Raw genomic sequence first — 19,155 nt, 5'->3', positions numbered from 1 at the left:
GGCACAGGCCTGCCGCTCAGTGCACATTGATTGAATGTGTGAATGAATGGATGAGTGAATTGAATTAGACAGCAGGTGCTACATGAACCCTGATTTAGAAATAACACGGGTCCCCCCAGAATTACCTTTAAAGTGTTTGGTTAAATTTACTTTATCCCCAGAGGCCAGGATTTGAGAATGACAATCGGTATGTCTATGCACAAATGGAATTCATATTTTTGACTTACATTTGGAAATTCCTGTTTGTGGAACCTTTCCTCCACCGAGATCCTAGAATGTAGTCATGAAGACTCATGCACCAGCCTGCCTGGGCTCTAGTCCCAGCTCCACCACATGCTGCCATGTGACCTGAGCACGTTCATTACCCTGGCTGGGCCTCGATGTTTCCCATCTGCACTCTGGGTGAAATTAGAATACGTTTTACAGGCTTTTATGAGGGCTGAGGCGCTCCATCTGCATAAATCACTCTGATGGATGTCTGCCTCATCATGAGAGACACGTCAGCAGGTGCTTGGAGGATGCTGCTTCATTTGGTTTTGAAATGTGTGGGTGTCACATCACATTAGGTGGCTGATCTGACGGCCTTAATGGAAGAACCTGAATTCCTCTCCCCCGTCCCCATGCCCCAGTCAGCTGACTCCAAAGCACAGGGATGCAGCAGAGATGAAACCGTGTATAAAATACATTTATTTAGATCCAAGAATATGGTTCGCATCCAGCTGCTCCTCCCTCCCCCAACCGTGTAAGGACCAGGCTGCCACACAGAGAAACCTCGGTGCTTCCGCTTCGAGAGAACCAAGTTCATATCATCTCCATCTGAAACAGTTTTATTAAAGCCGCATACAGAGCCCACGCAGTCGTGGGGTGTGTGTGTGTGTGTGTGTGTGTGTGTGTTGAGGGTGGCATTCGTTAAAGCCCTCTCAGAGGTTACTCACACGCACCTTCAGCCTGTGGGCACCCACTCACCATCACTTTGCTAGAGCGTGCTTTACACTGTGCGGTGCTTCATAAGAGCACATGGAAACAGCTTCTTCAAAAGGTGATTATATGTAACTACATACATATGTGTATTTAGGAAAATATGGGACGATTGTCTTGGAGACGACATCCTCATTTAAAGAGATGCCTCTGTAGCCCTGGGCTGGGGTCTCTGCATTTGATTCCCACCCCTGGCCGGATCTGGGAATCCCTGTCAGGGCTGGGGGAGGGAACGGGAACGAGGGAACCTCCAGAGGGAGGGGACATGTGATCCTGGTTCCTTGTGCAGGATCCCCAGCAGGGAGGCAGCAGCCGCAGCCCCACGTGGCCAACCCGCATGAGAAATCCAAGCTAAAAATAGCCCGGAGCCTCACACTCTCCGGCTCAGGCAGGCACGATTTTCCCTCTAGGGTTCAGAGCAGCATTAGAAGTGCGCTGACGGTTTTGTGACACACCAGAAGCATTGGCTTATTCTGATCTGTCACTGGAATACACCACGGGCTTGGTTTTCCTTTAACTCCAGTGCCATCCGATAAATCTGGAATGTGCATTGAGGAACGCCAGGGGGGTGTTTCCTGGGTTCGGGGGCAGGGTTTGAGGATGTGAAGACCTCTCCCCAAGCCCCCGGAGTGACCAGGCTGTGTGTACACAGCCTGCTCCAGGAGGAGGGTCCCCCGGTCTCCGAATGTGTCACGTACACTTCCTTTCAAGGGGTCACTATGTGGCTGCTTAGGTGCAGCCAAGAATCGAGCTCCTTTTTCACACAGAGCAATATCATATTACCTTTCTGTTTTCAAAAAACAATGTGTATTATCTTCAGCAGTAAAACTGCATGGTTTGCTCTCAGGGCATGGTTCAAGAAGAGACCAAATAAAGGGGGGCCTTGGAGGATCTTTAAAAAATTCAGGTTTTAGTGTATAGACCTAATGGAACCTCCTTTTATTGAATCTATTTATAAATGCTGAACCCAGTTGCGTGTGTTTGGAAAGCTAACATTTTCCACACGAGACAGCTGGTGGAATGTGTGCTCTTCGTTCTAAAAATAGGTAAATCCCGAGGAACATATCTGCGCTTCCTGTTGTGAGACGGTGCAGATGTTCTAATATCAAAGATCAGAATGACATTTGCCAGTTATGAAAATCATCCTCAATTAACTGTGAAAAGTACTGTCTCATCTATCAGATAATTTCTCCCTCTCTCTCCTCTCTCCTCATTTCTTCTATGGGATTTTTGAGATGGAAACTCCCCACCTTAGTGGGAAGGGAGGGATAAGGGGCAGAGAAATAAGAAGCGGGTAAAAACTAAACAAGATGCTATCAAGAGGCAGTAATTCCTGCAAAGGAAATATAGTGTGTGTACAGGAGAAGTGTCTGGCTTAGGGTTGGGGAAGGTGTCCCGGTGTATGTCTGCAGAGGCCGGCTGGGTGCCCCAGGGGAGCTGTCCTGCCCAGCGTGGCTCTTCTGATAGCTTCCGTCCCCAGGTGTCAGCCCCTAGCTTTCTCTGGGAGAAAGTGGGAGCTAAAAATAGCAGAATGACTTGCACTGGACCTCCACGTCCACGTGTTTCCTGCATCTCAGGCCATAACTCAGGGCAGAGATTTATGGCCACCTGGGTTCCAACAAGTTACTCAGGGCTTCCCAGGCGGAACAGACACATTTACTGTCATGTTGATTTTACAAGGAGATGAACTTTCAGAGGCTCTGGAAGCGAAGGGTGATGAGGCAAGCCCTGCCGCCAAGCAGGCCCGGGCTGGAGGCCCTGGCAGCCTCTCCGAGCTCTGTCTCAGAATCGAGTGCTTTGAAATATTTTAATCTAAAATTGTATTCCCTAAGGTGCTCTTGCCTTTTTTTTTTAATTAAAAAATTGTTGTGGTAACTTGCACATACATCGGATTTATTATTTTAACCAGTTTAAAGCATAGGTTGGTTCCGGGGCATGACGTACCTTCACGCACTGTGCAACCACCACCACCGTCCATCTCAGAGCTTTTTCATCGACCTAAATGGAAACTCTGTGCCCATTAAATACGAGCTTCCCTTCCCCCTTTCCCAGCTCCTGGCAACCCCCATTCTTCTTCCTGTCTGCACAAATTAGACTATTCTATGCACTGCATATAGGAGGAGTCACATCATCTGTCCTTTTTTTCTTTTCTCTTTTTTTTTTGAGACGGAGTTTCACTCTTGTTGCCCAGGCTGGAGTGCAGTGGCGGGATCTCGGCTCACTGAAACCTCCAGCTCCTGGGTTCAAGCAATTCTCCTGCCTCAGCCTCCTGAGTAGCTGGCATTACAGGCATCCACCACTGTGCCCGGCTAATTTTTGTATTTTTAGTAGAGATGGGATTTCACCATATTGGCCAGGCTGGTCTCGAACTCCTGACCTCAGGTGATTCACTGGCCTCAGCCTCCTACAGTGCTGAGATTACAGGCGTGAGCCACTGCGCCCAGCCTGTCCTTTTGTGACTGCCCTCCTTCACTCAGTGTCCTGTCCTCTAGGTTCATCTGTGTTATACATGTGTCAGAAATCCCCTCCTTTTAAGATAGAATAATATAATATCCCATTCTACGTAGAGTCCATATTTTTGTTTGTTCATTCATCTGTCGGCGGACATGGGCTACGTTTACCTGTTGGCTATTGTGGGGAATGCTGCTGTGAAGATGGAGGTGTAAGTATCTGTTTCAGTGCCTGCTGTGAACTGTTTGGGCAGATACCTGGAAGTGTGACTGCCGGATCAGATGGTCACTCTGCCTTTGATTCTGGGAGGAACTGCTGTATTGTTTCCCACAGCAGCTGTGCCAGTTTGCATTCCCTCCAGCAGCACACAGGGCTCTGGAGCTTCCACATCTTCACCAGCTCCTGTCATTTCTTCACGTTTAAATGATCCAGAAAGCCTTCTTAATGGGGGTGAGGTGCTATCTCACTGCGGTTTTGTCTTTATTGATTAGTGATGTTGAGTGTGCCTTGACTATCCTTGTTATGACTGATGATGACCAAAACAATGGGAAAAACTCCTGTAGGATATGTTCGATGGTTGTTTTCAAGGGTAGACTGAGGGTAAGGGAAACCGTGGTGCCTGGGAAGGAGAAGGGGGTCCTAGGGCAAGATGAGGTGTGCAGAGAGTTACTAGTTTAAGGACCAACCTGTGGTCATCACTCCTGAGACACTTGTACAGGTGTGTGCACGGTTACATCCCAAGTGTAACACTCCGGGGTAGGAGGAGGAGAAGGAGGGTCACAGGGGCAAGGACCAGTGAGCAGGGCCGGTGAGCAGCACACAAGGCCATATCCAGGGCCCCTCAGTGGCTCTGAGGGTGCAGGGTGGGCTGCCTACCCCAGCGGCCAGCCGTGAGGATGAACTGGAATCTCGTCCCAATGTGGAGGGTGGGTTTTAGCGGAGCAACCCACTCCGGTTGGGCAGGGCAGCTCGGGCAAAACCTGCCCGGCTCCCCCACGGCACTGGGCAGGGCTGGAGGAGGCCTCTGCTACCCACTGTCATGGACACTCCTTGGCAGAAATTTCAAACAAGCGTCGAGGAGAGGCAGGACTTCCCGGGTGTCAGTCTCATGCAGCTGCTGCTCCTGTGCCAAAGGCTTTCAGCTCCACCAGCTGGGAAAGAGGACTGTCCTCATTCTGCAGTTCGCTCTCTTCAGTTTCAAACTACTCTACTGTGTCCTCGTATCTGTGGCCACACACATAGGACTCTCACAGTCATGCACTGGACCCGACAGCTGGGGGACGACGTTGGCCTTCCAAATGACAGAAACGTCGCTCTGCACCGGGCCAGGCTTCCAGAGTGGAGTGTTCTGAAGGACTCGCCCTTCGTCACTGTCACCCAGAGAAGGCCTTGCACACCCTTTCTTGCCTGCTTTGGCTCATTTTTTGAGACTGCCATGCTCAAAAGTCCCGAAAACAATAAACTATTGAGATTTTTTTCCTTGCATTTGAAGGAGGGAGGTGGTGGCAATGCTTCTCTCTGGGGGTCTTAGGTGAAACATACAATTTCCACGGGGCTTAAGAAGCCTGTCTTCGCAGCCTGGCTGGGCTGCCTCAGTGCCCCACCTGTCCAGAGCCGTCCTGGTCACCTGCATGTGCAGGGGCCGAGGGAGACAGCTGTGAGTGTGTGGCAGCCATGGGCATTTGCTTGGTGGATATTTCCTGGCTCCAGCTGTGCTGTGTTTGGGCCAGGGAGCGTGATGGGAGACAAGGAGGTTGCGTGTCTGTGGACGATCACCGCCGTTAGACTGATGAAAAGAACGTGACTGCAAGCCTTGGTGTGTGTCCCCAGCCGGGGACGCTCTCCATCAAAGTGCATGTGGGCATGAGTTTCATGGTGCTCTGATGCCCCAGCAGGGTTGGAGGGCAAAGAGGAAGCTCGCCCGGGTCCCCTCAGGGCTGCTGGGTGATGAGGCAGAGCCACTCATGCACCGTGGGGTCAGGGCTCTGGAAGTGTTTTCCAAACAGAATAACCATGGCAGCTTCTTGTACCCCAAAGGCCTGAGAGTAAGTCTTCATCACAGGCCTTGAGCTTGGAGGAAGGAGATTCAGACTCCGACAGCCCAGCTAGTCAGGACCCCCTTCTTTGTTTTATTTAGTGATTGTGTCCCTGGCCAGTCCCCTTTAGAATTCATGGCTTTGGGAATAATAAATAAATAAAAAAGAAACTTGGCAGCTTCATCCTGAAAGTACAGATGGGTCACCCTGGCTGTCCAGAGCACGTCTGCATTTCTCTGGGGATTATTTGCGGGAGGAGCATGACTGGTCTGTCTTGCATTATTTATTATGGTTTTTTGGTCATTTAACTTTGAGATGCAAACATAAAATCTGTAAAACTAAAAGATATCCCTTTCTAAAATAATTGAATTACGAGCTATGAAATACCACCTTCCGCAGTAAAGCACGAACCTGCCTGTAGCGTTAGAGAAGGTAGCTGTGCTGAAAGCTGGAGGACAGCCTGGGGCGCGGGGCCTCCCCGGTCTCCCCACGGTTGCTGTTTGCCCTCCAGCCAGAGAGGCTGGGAAAGGTGAAAAGCAGACAGGTTTGCAGTTCAAGGAACAACCTGGGCTTTGTGTGCTGTTTTCAATAAGAGCAGAGGACGCTGCAAAGTCCTCATTAGGAAGAAAACGTTAAGAGCCGGCCGAAGTCTGCCCTGGCTGTGGGTGTGGGCGCGCTGCTCAGGGAATTTTGGAAGCTGCGGATGGTCTCCCGGCAAAGTTGGAGGCACATAGTGTACCCGTTGGACCTGAGCCTGCGCCTGGCTCAGGAGGTGTTGGTTTGTGCCGCCCGGAATCTGAGCCAGGTCGTCCACTTTCCAGTGAAGGCCTCCAGCTGTGGTTGGATTAATGAGGACCGGAGAACAGCAGGACCATTCTACATGTCCTGTCAACACTGTTGTCACTTCTGTTGTTCCAAAACACTTGCCCCAGGTTAGGTATAAACTCAGGTCAAACAGTTTCGAAGTATTTTAGTGCTTTTAAATACAAACATGAGAAGGGATTCATTCAGTAAGACACCAGGTTAGGTTGAGATAAAAAAGGAGTTGCAACAGGAAGATCCTCTGGGTGGGGCTCGCAGGGCCCGTGTAACAGTGGCCACGCCACTGAGAGGCCCCGGAGATGGCTTCCCTTCTGAGTGAGATGAACCCAGGGGCTGGGAGGGAGGGAGCAATGAGGCTGTCTTCCCCAGGGCTTGCTCAGACCGCCAAAGGCCATCATTTCATTAAAGGAAAACAAGGCCAGGTGGAGCTGGTTTACGCCTGTAATCCCAGCACTTTGGTACGCGAAGGCAGGCAGATTGCTTGAGCCTAGGAGTTGCAGACCAGCCTAGCCAACATGGTGAACCCCTATCTCTACAAAAAATACAAATATTAGCCGGGCATGGTGGCAGGTGCCTGTAGTCCCAGCTACTTGGGAGGCTAAGGCAGGAGGACCCTGTGGGCCTGGGAAGTAGACGCTGCATTGAGCTGTGATCGCACCCCTGCACTCCAGCCTGGGCAACAGAGTGAGACCCCGTAGGAAAAGGGTAAGGGGGAGAGGGAGGGAGAGGGGGAGGGAAAGGGACCAAAAAGCTGGTGCTGTCAAAGTTGACTTTGTGATCCACAAATGTGCTCTCACCCTGCGTGTGGGAAGCTGCCCTGGACATGGGCTCTGCAGCAGTGGCAGGGTGAACGCTTACGAAAGTCTCTGTGCCTTGGAGGTAACAGGTCCAAACAGGGGCATTCTCAGTAGAGATTCGAGGAAAGCAGGAGGAGGGCGGAGCTGAGTCCCAGCCCCTTAATGAAGGTACAGATACAGTGAGGGCAGGTGCCTCCTGGCCAACGAGTCAGGGAGCCGGGACCCTCTCTGTGCTCACTGCTCTTCCGGGTCTCTCCTCCTGCTCCTCTCTGCACTCTGCACCCCTCCCTGCGCCTCCCTGGCCTTGCACAGCTTGGGCAGCTTCTACGTGCAGGGGAGAAGCTCTGCTTGTAGTTACATCCAAGCACTTGCAGCCATGCACAATTACAGCTGGGCCTGCATTTTCTAGTCACAAATAAAGAAATTGCCTATGTCCCTCTAACTCCTACACCCACTTTCTTCTCTGTCTATTCTATAAATGACTGAAAGACAGTCTGGGTATATTCATGATTTGTCTATTTCTCCTTTTCGTAAATTTTAGTTTCATGTATTTTAAAGCTCTGGTTATTAGGGGTGTATCACTTGGGCGATTCTCATGTCCCAAGAAGCCGGCCTTTTTACCATGATCACATCCCTCTTTATGGCCTGAAGTCTATGTTGTCTGATATTAATATAATTATGTCTCCTTTCTTTTACATATTGCTTATATGTAAAATTCTTTTGCACCCATTTATTTTCAACCCAGTGTCTTTATACTTCACATGCCTTCTTTTGAAGAATGCAAGTCTTGTTATATTAGCCAGAAATTACAGAAAATATTAAATCATAATGGGTTACAGGAAGCAATTGTCCTTTACCTCTGATTATCACAGGACTGCCTTCAGCGTTTCAGGATTACCACTCATTCTTAGATTCTTCAAACATTTTCTCAGAGTATTCCAACTGGTAGGTTCTGTGCAAGGTGCCAGGGATAGGGAAGAGGACATAGTATCGACCTCCAAGAACTTAGAATTAATTGATTTTGACTTTGACGAGTTAGGCACACTGTACAATGTCCAATGACTAATCCAGCTATTTTGTCACCAAGCCTTAGGAAGCCAGCCTTCCTACTTATTTTAGATTCGTTATTACAATTTGGTAGCCTGTTTCACCTACTGCTTTTTTTGAGATAATCATGAAGTTCGCCCCCATATTATGTTCATTTTGACATCAAACTTAGTTGCTCAGCATGAATTGTTATAATTGTGGATTTCTGTGAATACTCCCCATCCTAAGAGCAGCTGTCAATGCCCTTTACATTTATTTCTCTCAACTGACTGTGGGATGCATATTCCTGAAGCCAGCACTAAGGTCATTCCGTTTCCCAAGAGCAAGCATCTACTCTCCAGAGGAGAAAGACGTCCTCTGGGAAGAAGCTGGTGTGTGCGCAGGATCGTCTGGAAGCTGGGCATCTGGAACTCTCAGATACACACGTAAATACGCGTCTAGTCCTTGTACTTGGTGCTCACAACCATTTCCTTAATTCAGGGAGCACTGCCACCTTCCCAAGGAGATTCTTTTCCTATGTGTTGTCCCAAGAACAAAGGAGGTGGCATCGGGCTGGGCAGGGTGGGGATGGCTGTCACCTTCAGTCCGAAATCACTGGCTGAAGCCCCCACCACCGCTTTGTCTGCCCCATTTAACAGGGCACAGAGATTCCTCTGACGTTCACTCATGCCGCATCTCAGGTGTTCTGAGGGAAGTGGATTTCTCTCCCAGCTCCAGCTGGGAGTCCCAGTCAGGACGTTCCCCTCCATTTGCCAGGGAACGGTTCTGAGGATGTTGTGCAAGCTCTGCAGGGTGAGGCTGAGGAAACCGGGACTCTGGAATGTGGAGAGAGGGGCCCTCTGTCTCTTCTGAACAGTGACGCATGGATCAGTCCTGAGGGTGACTCCAGCCAAGCATCCCCAAGAACAGAGGCAGCCCCAGGACAAAGCTGTCCCTGAGAGCCAAGGGAGGGATAAGGGAGAAAAGCCCAGGTCTGAGTTGCTGAGTCCAGGCACCCTCTCTTGGGACCTGCACTGAGCCTCTGCCTGCTTTTCTGCTGGACTGGAATGAGATGCATTTTCTGTGACTTGCAATGGCCCACACTCCTTGTGGAATGAGCCATTCTTTCCTGATATGCTGTGCTTAGGAATTTCTTTGTCCTCAGATCCTATGCCCTCTCTGCATTGCTGTCCTTGAAGACAGGCATGCAAAGAGGCCCTAGGTCTCTCCCATACAGCAGGAAGCACACCCTCACAGCCCCAGTGCTGAGCAGAGCCAGCAACTAAGAACTGTTTGACAAGTAGAAAGGAGGACTCAGAAGAGGACATGCCACAGCACTGCCTGGGATTGTTATCATTTCCTCCCCTTCCTTCTCTAGTTTTAGAGGGACAGAACTAACGGCTCATTAGAAAAATGCCTGAAGTCGGCCGAGCTCCTTGGCACGCGGTGCTGATGGCCTGGTGCAGGGTGCCGCGGTGGCCGGCTGTGCAGCAGCTTGGTGTGTGCCAGGCAGCTGTTTTCTTCATCGCCTCTAAAAGGACTTGCCTTACGGAAGTGCCCTCAGATCATACTCTGTGAGGTCAGCTATTAATCGTTCCATACACCAGTGGTAACTGGACACACTCTCTTTGCAAAGTGAAGGTTGTTTATTGCTTATTGTTATGATTTAACAGGCAAAATACTACACCAGGCTGTAACACCTAAGTGGTCTTCGTGAAATGCCTGCCCGGAACGGAATGCTGGGATGCACGCAACCATGAATGTTTCCTGAGGTCTCCTTTCCCTCACCTGGATAAAGCAGAGCCCAGCCCTCCTGTGTCGGTGGGACTGGAAGCCCGTGGGGGACTCTGCGTCTGGGGGCCACGTGCTGTGCCCTCTGCCATCTCTGCTCACTGCTCCCCCGTGTTCACACCTGCCTGCATTCACTGAGTGGTCACACGTTTGTACCCAGGGAAAGCAGGGCCATGCACGTTGAAGAAAACAAATCACACTGCTTGTTCTTAAAAATGAGATGAAAAAATAAATCTAAACACACTTTTCAACTGTCACTCTTCTTTAAACTTTTATATATGTTAAAGCTCTTCTTTTTCAATATACTCTACTCAGAACTTTAAAAAATAAACTTTCTTTTTTGGTACCTCGTTTCCTGTATTAGCCTGGGAAACATTTAGGAATACATCTCCCTAGGATTCTTCTGTGCAAATAATAAACATAAATAATATTAACATTTATTTATATATATTAAAAAAGGCCATTTCAAGGTTTTCACTGCGACCGCCTTGAAGATGCTCCTATAAGTAGTCTGTGGTCCGGCCCCTGAAGTCCTGATCGGCCTGAGTGGGGCTGGACAGCAAGTCCGCGTCCCGTTTGTCCATCGGCAAGCTGCTCTGTCCGGGCGAACTGTAGGACGCTCCCCAGCCTGCTGACCAGTGACCAGGAGGAAATCCAGTTGAGTAAGCTGAAGGTGGGCAGGCTGAAGAGGGAAGACAGCGGGGTCACCCTGCTGGTGCTGGCAGCTCTCACCTTGGACTCCTCAGGACACCCTCCCGGGACAGCATCCCCTGGCGTGGAGGACCTGGGCGCCGGCGCACTCAGCCTTTCCAGCAGGGTGTGCTCCCTCAATGCCATGCTCATGTCCACCGTGCTGGGCTCCCCGCTGGCCTCTGGGGAGCAGGCTGGCTGCTGTGTGTGCCAAGAAGGCTGGGACAGGGGCACAGAGACGGTCCTCTCTGCTGAGTGCTCGGCTCCTGAGTCCTTCGGGAGGCATCCCTGAGCAGAGGTCTCTTTGGGAGTCCTGTGTCTCCCGGGGGGCTTCCTGGCCAGCTGACGTGCCAGCTGAAGTTGGGTGGGGAGAACGCTCCCCTGGAGGGATCTGAAAAACAATCTAGAAAGAGCACATGAAAACGAAAGGTGAGGTATTGCTGTGGGTGGTGTCTTTGAGCTTCCAGAGACCCTCACAGGGCAGAAGCAATGCCAATGCTGTCTGGGCTCACTCGGGGCTCAGCGGCACCATCCCACTCCGACACCCACCTGGGCAGCAGTGCAGCGACAGGTGTCATCAGGCAAGTCAAGTAAAACACTGGGTCACCCAGTAAGGCTTGCATAGTCCAGTAAGGGTTGGACGGAGGATAGCACGTGGCACAAGACGCGTTGTAAATCAAAGCCACGGTGAAAAACAAAAGGACACTGAAGCCACACGTCATCCAGTTGAGCCAGGTCTGAGGGGGAATGAGAAAGAAAGGGTTTTTATTTCCACCTGAAAGTGACAACAATGACAATAACAAAAATGCGCCAGTCATCAATGAGCGGGTGTGAGGTTCTGAGGCCTTCGGACACACTGCGGTCTATGACATGGGTCACCGGTGGGGCTCAGTGAGGCCTCCAGAACCCGTGGACCACCCTGGGAGATGCACAGGAGGTGAGATGGAGTCAGGGGTGAGAGGGCAAGACAGGAGGGAAAGGAGAGAATGTGGTGGAGGAGGGAAAGAGGCAGGAGGGAGATGAGCATGGCCGGGGAAGTGCAAGCATCGGGCTGCAGCAGCTCCCCACACCACAGGGCTCGGGAACATGTCACTGTCCTTCTCATCACACTGAGGTCAGATCTGCAGTCTCCTGTCTACTCACATCGACCTCACGAATCTGCAGGGAAGTGTAGGGTCCACGGCATCAGTGCCCTTCTGAGACGTGGCCACGCAGGCGGCGCTTACCCAGGTTTTGGTCTCAATGCCGAGGTGCAGCAGGAAGGTGAGCAGTGCGATCGTCACGATAGGGGTCCCCCAGGTGAACAGGTCCACGTTCGAGTCATAGTAGGCCTGAAAGACAGCGGGGTCCTGGATCTGTAGGTCCCCGGAGGCAGCTGGTAAGAAAAACTGCGCCCGGGGGCCAACTTACCAGGTAAGGAATGGAAAAGCAAACCAGGCTCTGGAAGGTGGCGTCGGCCATGTTAAACCAGAACGTTCGCGGCCGGTATTCCTGGGACAGAAAAACAATCAGTGATGTTACAGTGAAGTGCTGGCATCCTCTGTGAAAGCAGTTAGAATAAAAATGGAGTCACTTGTGTTAAAAACAACAACAATAACAACAACAAAAACCAGCCCTGAGGAAGAGAGTTGGGAAAGGCCATGAAGGGAGGGTTCTTATGCATAAATGTCTGACAACAAAAATGATCAGATCCACAAAAAATATGTCTGTAAGGACATGTGCCCAGCAACCGTCTGTCCAACCTCAGACAGGCATCATTTTTGTCGTTTATCCTTGTAGCCAAGGAAAGAGCATCTCAAAACAATCATGAAGTTTTTTTCCTTTAAATACATATGTCTTCCTTTACCTCCCTAAATATGCACATAGTTTACTACAGCACACATATTCCCATTGCAATGCCCTATTCCCGAATACACACCATTCTCTTCTAGAGAGCCTCTCTCTGTTTGCTGTTTAGGTTGACACCTCGAATGACATTTCCTAGGATACTACACATAAGCGAATGCACAAGGCAAGCACCCGGGGAAAGCTCACTCTCTCAGGACTTCTGGAGACGTGAGGCCCCAGAGGCCTGGTGAAAAGCACCAGCAAACACCTACAAAACTATCTGCAGCCGAGTCACTGGGAACGCGTGCACCAACAAGACGGGCTTCAGTAGCTCCAGGTTCACAGTAAAAAGATGAAACTGGCCAGGGGCGGTGGCTCATGCCTGTAATCCCAGCACTTTGGGAGGCCGAGGTGGGCAGATCACGAGGTCAGGAGATGGAGACCATCCTGGCTAACATGGTGAAATCCCGACTCCACTAAAAATACAAAAAAATTAGCCGGGTGTGGTGGCGGGTGCCTGTAATCCCAGCTACTAGGGAGGCTGAGGCAGGAGAATCGCTTGAACCTGGGAGGTGGAGCTTGCAGTGAGCCGAGATCGCGCCATTGCACTCCAGCCTGGGCGACAGAGCGAGATCCTGTCTCATAAAAAAAAAAAAAAAGATGAAACTGTTTTCTACATCTTCCCAGGGAACACGCCTCTCGAGTAGGAATAGCACCTGAAATTCCAGGCATTCTCCCCCAGTTTGAGCCCTTGCGTTCCTTCCACTTTGACCAGGTTTTGCCTCTCTTGGTGGCGGGTCCCTTAGAATGTTTCTTAAGAGCGATTTTAAAATCACACAATGGACGTGTCCCAATGTTAAAAGCAAAAAACTATATGCCCATGGGCAGAAATGAAAATAACCTTGATATAGATGAACAGTCTCTATTACCCGGGTGACCAAATGTGTATTTGACCCTGCCAAGTCCGAGAGCAGCTGGCACGGGACCTGCAGGACACAGACTGGGGAAAGAGCTCTGGCTGAGCACTCAGGGAAAGTGCTGGCTGGGCTCTCGTGGGCCACCTAATTCCACAGGACAGGACACACTCCCAGCATCTTTGTTCCACAGGTGGCCGAGGAGGCTGAGGCCTGGCCAAGGATGGGAATTCCCCTGAAGCAACAGGTAACAAGCAGAGGCCCTGCTCCCCTCCCTGGCCCTCCGCCTCCCGGCACCCCGTGCATGCAGCCTGCTTCTGTGGGAACTGAATATTCACAGAGGTGACCAAGGGACATTAACTCACCAGTGAATGAATCTGGAATTAGGGATTATTGCAGGAGAAATGAGACTCCATGTTCTTTTTACCCACATGGAATAATTCAAGGCAAAGAAAAGCACTTACTGTTTACTTCAATGGCTGGCTAGAAACAGCTGGTCATCAGTGTGTGAATCTATGTGGTATATTAATGTCAATATGTATTTAAATCTAGTTGCTCTTTCAGTGGCTCAGTGGCTTCCCTGTGGGTTTGTCTTCTTGTTAATTCCAATCAAAGTCAGTCACATTTTCTTCCTTGCTTTAGAAAAATCCCCCCTCCAGCCTCAGTGATCCCCTGCGACTGACTTGGACTCTGGGCTTTCCCTGGGCTCCTGGAGACTCTTGGAGGGGGGACAGTTTTGCTTACGACACTCAACGCACCGCAGCCAGAGAGCGGCCCTTTTTCTCCTTCCTCTAGCATGGTGAGTTCTAGAATTTCTGTTTGTCCAGGGTGTCCATCTCCCCCAGGGAGGCTGGGGGACTGGCGCTTTGGAAGAGTGAATGTGGGGGGCAGAGCTCAGGAGGCGGAAGGCGGAAACTCCGGGAAACTTTACCTCCATGTTCTGGCCACTCTTGTAGAGCTGTGGGTTGGTCTGCAGCACGTTGGCCGGCACATCCCTGTCCAGCACCCCAGTCACGAGCGGGGGAAGCGACGAGAAGAGCAGGTTAAAGAAGATTAGATACCACTGGTCAATCATGGCAGATGCAGAGAAGCCACAGAAAAACTGGAACCAAAACAGGAGGCCCACGAACATCTGAAATCAAGAAAGGAAGAAGAGGAACAGGCGAGTCTTCAGTCATTGCTGAGGATTCTCATCGAGGGAGCTGACAGGCCTGTAGCGTTTCACAGTCAAGATTAACTGTATTGGCAGCAATTCTTCCAAAGACAGCCGCGACCTTGAGTCCTGCTGCCGGCCTCCGCCTCTCCCTCTTCCTCCTTCCCTTTGCCCTCCTCACTCCCTTAAGAAAGAAGAACTGGCAGTGGGAATTGGGAGTTTCCGGGAGCAGCCCTTGCGGGGATGAGGTTTTGTGTTTGACAATCTCTGGATCATTAACATAAAACAAAATCAAGGTTTCACAGGGCTCTAGGGCTGCTCACATTTCAAGAGGGCCAGTTAGGTATGAGCTGTGGCTTCTTCCCTAGCGGTCCTCCTCTGTCTGTGACCCCAGACAAAGCCTACCTGTGGCTATATCTCTGCTCCTGTCTCCTCTTTAGTGACCTGCATACTCTCTGAGGAGGTGCAGTGGGCAGTGACTGACTCCCACTGAGGGGAGGACACACAAAAGCACAATAGCAAAGCCAACGACCTCATCAACGTCGCTGCGGTGACCTGATTGTCCACGGGGACCTCTGCTGGGGGGAGAGGGAGAGGCATCATCTCTGATCCTCATAGCTACAGCTACCCGGCTCAGCAGAATAGGAAAGTGAGATTCAGGGAGGTGGAACAGCCACCTCTGGCCCCTGCTCAGTGGGGTGGGAAGAAGGTCAGATCTCTTCTCACTATTGCTAGATCCCTGAATATCAGCGGCCTGAGTGCATTTATACGGTGGGCATGACAGTTCAGTGATTGCAAGGCATTCTAACACTCATGAGCTATGCAGCTGGGCACAGAGCATGAACCCCTCATTCTTGCTTTCCTTGCTTATGGCATGGACATACCAATGCCACTCGGCCAATGCAGCTGCTGTCAGCATTAAGAGACCCAATGCATTTCGAGTACTCACCAGAGTTCCTGGCGAGCTATCGGTGTGCGCCTACAGTGTGTGGTGGTAAGTGGCATCGTTAGTTCCCTTGCTCGGGGCCCAGGCAGGGCGAGTGCTCTCACCCCACATACAGAGAGGGAATTTGAAGTTCCAAGACATCAAATGACTTGGCTGAGGTCACGGTGTGAGTAAGAAGCCCAACTTGTTCAACTGCGATGGGTCTTGGCCTGGAGGGCAGGTGCAGTCCCAGCAGGGAGCTCTGACGCTGGACAGACATTCTCTGCTGGGCACCGCAAAGCCTGCGCTTGGTGCTGGAGCTGCGACTATCTACCCTTTTGACCCTGACTCAGTCACTTCACCTCGCTGAGTTTTTGGTTTCTTGACTTGAAAGTGACTTGTGAAGATCATAAGAAACAACAGTTTATGTTGAAATAACCCACCATGCCACATAGCCTCCAAGTCCTGTGTCATAAGACATTTATGATTTAAATGTCTTAATCTGCAGCCTTTCCCCTACACGCTGAAAACTAACATTTGGTTTTTATTCATTGACTTTCTTCCCTTCCTCACTCCTACGGCTGGCTCTCACTCACTCACCCCCACAGGCTTGGCCTAGTGAGTCATCGGTAGCAAATGCAGTCAAGAGAAAGAGAAGTACTCAGATAATTGAGATTTTTTTTCCTATAGCACCAAAAAGCTTTCTTCCCAAACCACTGTTGCTATGGAAACTTTTCTTCTCCGCTTTTTATTGGAAAGAAAGGCCAACTTCTTCCTAAAACTAATGAATTTCTCATTTCAGGAGGCAGAGTGATTATCCTTGAAGTCCTCGTGTAGATTAACGCTTGTTAACAAAGGTCTGGCGTTTTTATGGAATAAAAACAGGCCCCCTCTTCTCCTCTCTGCAGCCTTCAATGGAGAGGGACTCATTGCAGGAAGCAGGAGGCTGTGCCCATTCTAGGTGGCCACTGGGGGCTTTGTTTGCATCTGAAATGTCTAATGCTTTGGCCTACATCATTCTTGCCCTCCCTTCAATCTGAGCCATTTTAACTGGGAATTAGGGATCGGCTGGCTCAACCCACAGGCTTCGTTTTGTTTTCTAAGATTAAAAGAAGACTGGACATGGTGGTTCACGCCCACAATCCCACACTTGGGGAGGCAGAGATGGGACGATAGCTGAGACCAGGAGTCTGACACCAGCCTGGCAACATAGCAACACCCTGTCTCTACAAACTAGAAAAAAATAGCTAGGCATGGTGGCCTGTAGTCCCAGCTACTCAGAAGGCTGAGGCAGGGAGATTGCTTGAGCCTAGGAGTTTGAGGATACAGTAAGCTATAGTGGCACCACTGCACTCCAGTCTGGGCAACAGAATCAGACCCTGTCTTTAAGAAAAAAAAAATCCAAAGAAGAAATTAACTTGCTCAAGATCTCACAGCTAATAAGTGATAGAAATGGCGCTTGGATTCTGCCCTGCCCACCCCCATTCATCCCTCCACTCCTTTGGGAGCTGAGAACCTCTAGGCTTACAACTGTGTACTCGAGGCCTCAAAGCTCTGGGGATTCAATGCCAGGCTGGGAGAAAGGAGGCAGGAGCTGGCAAGCCCAGGAGTGGTGTGACACAGCCCTCCTCGGATAGTCCCAGGCACAACCTAATCTGAATTAATGTCGGACCAAATCTAGAAGTTAAACATGCCCTGACTGTGTCTGAGCATCTGTATGCATTTGCTAGAAGATGCTCTGAAAAATGAAATGGGGTGGGCGTGAGGGGGAAAGAGAGATTGGGAAAAGAAAGGCAGGTGTAGCCTCCAGAAAAACAATTAAGAATATGGAGAACCAGCTTGGGCAACATAGCGAGACCCTGTCTCTACAAAATAAAAAATAAAAAATAAAAATTAGATGGGCGTGGTGGTGCGCACCAGTAGTCCCAGCTGCTTGGGAGGCTGAGGCTAGAAGATCACTTGAGCCCAGGAGGTTGAGGCTGCAGTGAGCTATGATGGTGTCACTGCACTGCAGCCTGGGAGAAAATAGTGAGACCCCGTCTCAAAGAATAAAAAGAAAAAGAACATGAACAACCAATGATAGTTTAGAGCTAGCTAACTGGAGAGTTTTTATATGGAACTGGAAAAAGAATACAGCTTTTATTTTATTTGTTTTTCAGAAGAGTACAGGATAGGCTTGACACTGGAGCTCTGGTGTTTAGCCAGGTAGATTTATGGGACTACCCTGGAAGATGACTTATCCTAAGAGTTTATTTTGTCTCCTGTTTGTACATTCAGCCAAAAGCAGCAGCAGCCCAGCAACTCCTCAGTAAAATATCTAGAAATCGCTTACAAACGGGACAGAGCCCTGAAGCGGCTGTGTGGTCCATCCTGCAGGGCTGTGGAGGAGCCCATCTGCCAAAGCAGCAGTGAAGAAGGAACTAGGAGTCCGACGTGAGAGACAGAAATGTCTGCAGCCAATCTGCCCTGGGTGTGACTTTACAGCAGGGTCAGTTCAGCTACAGACTGAGCTCATCCGAGAGGGGTGCGTCTGCTCTGCAAGCCTGGGAGGTGGGAAAGAGTGGGAAGGCCCCATGGGCACCCCCTTCCTGTCGGGTCTGAGTCTCCCTGACCTGGGGGCTTGCCGCCTGTCACCTGTCCTGGTGTGGGTGTGTCCCAACAAAGGCCATTCAGTATGGGAATCAGAGTGTGGCTGAATTCCCTTATTCTGATCCCAGACCACAAAGCACACTTGTACTGATTGGATTTTTCCTGTCTACTCTAGAGAAAACGCTGACTAGAGGACTCCTGTTTGGGGATACCTGAGAAACCCACGGACAGAGTGGTTAGGAGCCTGGGAGGAGGAGCCGGGCGGCCTGGGCTGAATGCAGCCTTGAAGGTTTACCAGCTGTGTGCCCCCGTGCAAACTGCCAGCCTCATTACTACACTCCCTCTCACTCTGCAGCCGTCAGTGGACTTGCTAGTGTTATCTACCTGTTTCCACCACCTCTCCATAGAGATGTAGCTGCTCTCATGCCCCTGAATTAGACTCTGAGCCTGCAGAGCGCAGAGCCAGCCCAGGACAGGGGGCACTCGCACAGGCACAGGAGGATGGAGCAGATGGGAGGCCGTGGACAGCCCACTGGCCTCATTCAGGCGATGGTCCTAAGAACCGAATCTTCCAATCCCAAAATTCTAGGCAGGTATCCAATACCTACTGTGTTTTTGTAGAAGAAGTACAGCACCATGTTGGCAAGTCGGGAGTAGCACCAATGCCCGTGAAGAATCAAGAGCCTCTCCAGGTATCGGAATTTCGGCACTGCAAAGTCGCTGGCCATCACTGCCTTCAAAGGGAGAAGGATTCCTGTTACTGGCGATGCCGACCTGGTGTAAGGTTTGTCTTCTCTTCTCAAAATGCAAGGTACACAACAGGCAAGGAAAATTCCCGTTCCGATCACAGTGGGAGCGTGGCTGGCCAGGGTCTCAATTGCTGTCATCTCCCTCAGCATCTCCTTCCATTACAAAAGAGGCAATCTCGCCCAACATGCTAGTTCAGGGATGTCACCTTATAGGATTCATTTAAGCTTTCAAATGTGTGTCATTAATGGGGTTTAAAATGTTTTCCTTTTCCTGCTGTTTTCTCAACAAATGAAAAAACACAGAGATGCATGGAGTTTATCTGCCTTTCTTCACCCCTGGACGTCATTTTCCTCTAAATCGGTCCATGATCACAACCCAAGGATGACCCAAAGCTGCTCCTGCCATA

At 50.4% G+C, this 19,155-nt stretch overlaps 1 protein-coding gene across 1 annotated transcript in view; it reads right to left on the bottom strand.

Moving 5' to 3' along the window:
- Window positions 1-9,737: 9,737 nt before the first annotated feature.
- The window catches only part of ATP10A (ATPase phospholipid transporting 10A (putative)), a 186,271-nt gene continuing 176,853 nt past the window's right edge, over window positions 9,738-19,155 (bottom strand). The window contains exons 17-22 of the mRNA XM_025390833.1: window positions 18,608-18,733; window positions 14,264-14,464; window positions 12,002-12,082; window positions 11,818-11,922; window positions 11,141-11,328; window positions 9,738-10,994 (exon numbers count right to left, since the gene is read on the bottom strand). Of these exons, the coding sequence (XP_025246618.1) occupies window positions 10,376-10,994; window positions 11,141-11,328; window positions 11,818-11,922; window positions 12,002-12,082; window positions 14,264-14,464; window positions 18,608-18,733 (1,320 nt within the window). The 3' untranslated portion in view covers window positions 9,738-10,375. The remainder of the gene's footprint in view (window positions 10,995-11,140; window positions 11,329-11,817; window positions 11,923-12,001; window positions 12,083-14,263; window positions 14,465-18,607; window positions 18,734-19,155) is intronic.

This window comes from Theropithecus gelada, chromosome 7a, assembly GCF_003255815.1.
Source record: "Theropithecus gelada isolate Dixy chromosome 7a, Tgel_1.0, whole genome shotgun sequence".
Taxonomy (NCBI): domain Eukaryota; kingdom Metazoa; phylum Chordata; class Mammalia; order Primates; family Cercopithecidae; genus Theropithecus; species Theropithecus gelada.
Note: the sequence above shows the minus strand (reverse complement) of the source record. Positions and strands in the feature narration are given on the sequence as shown.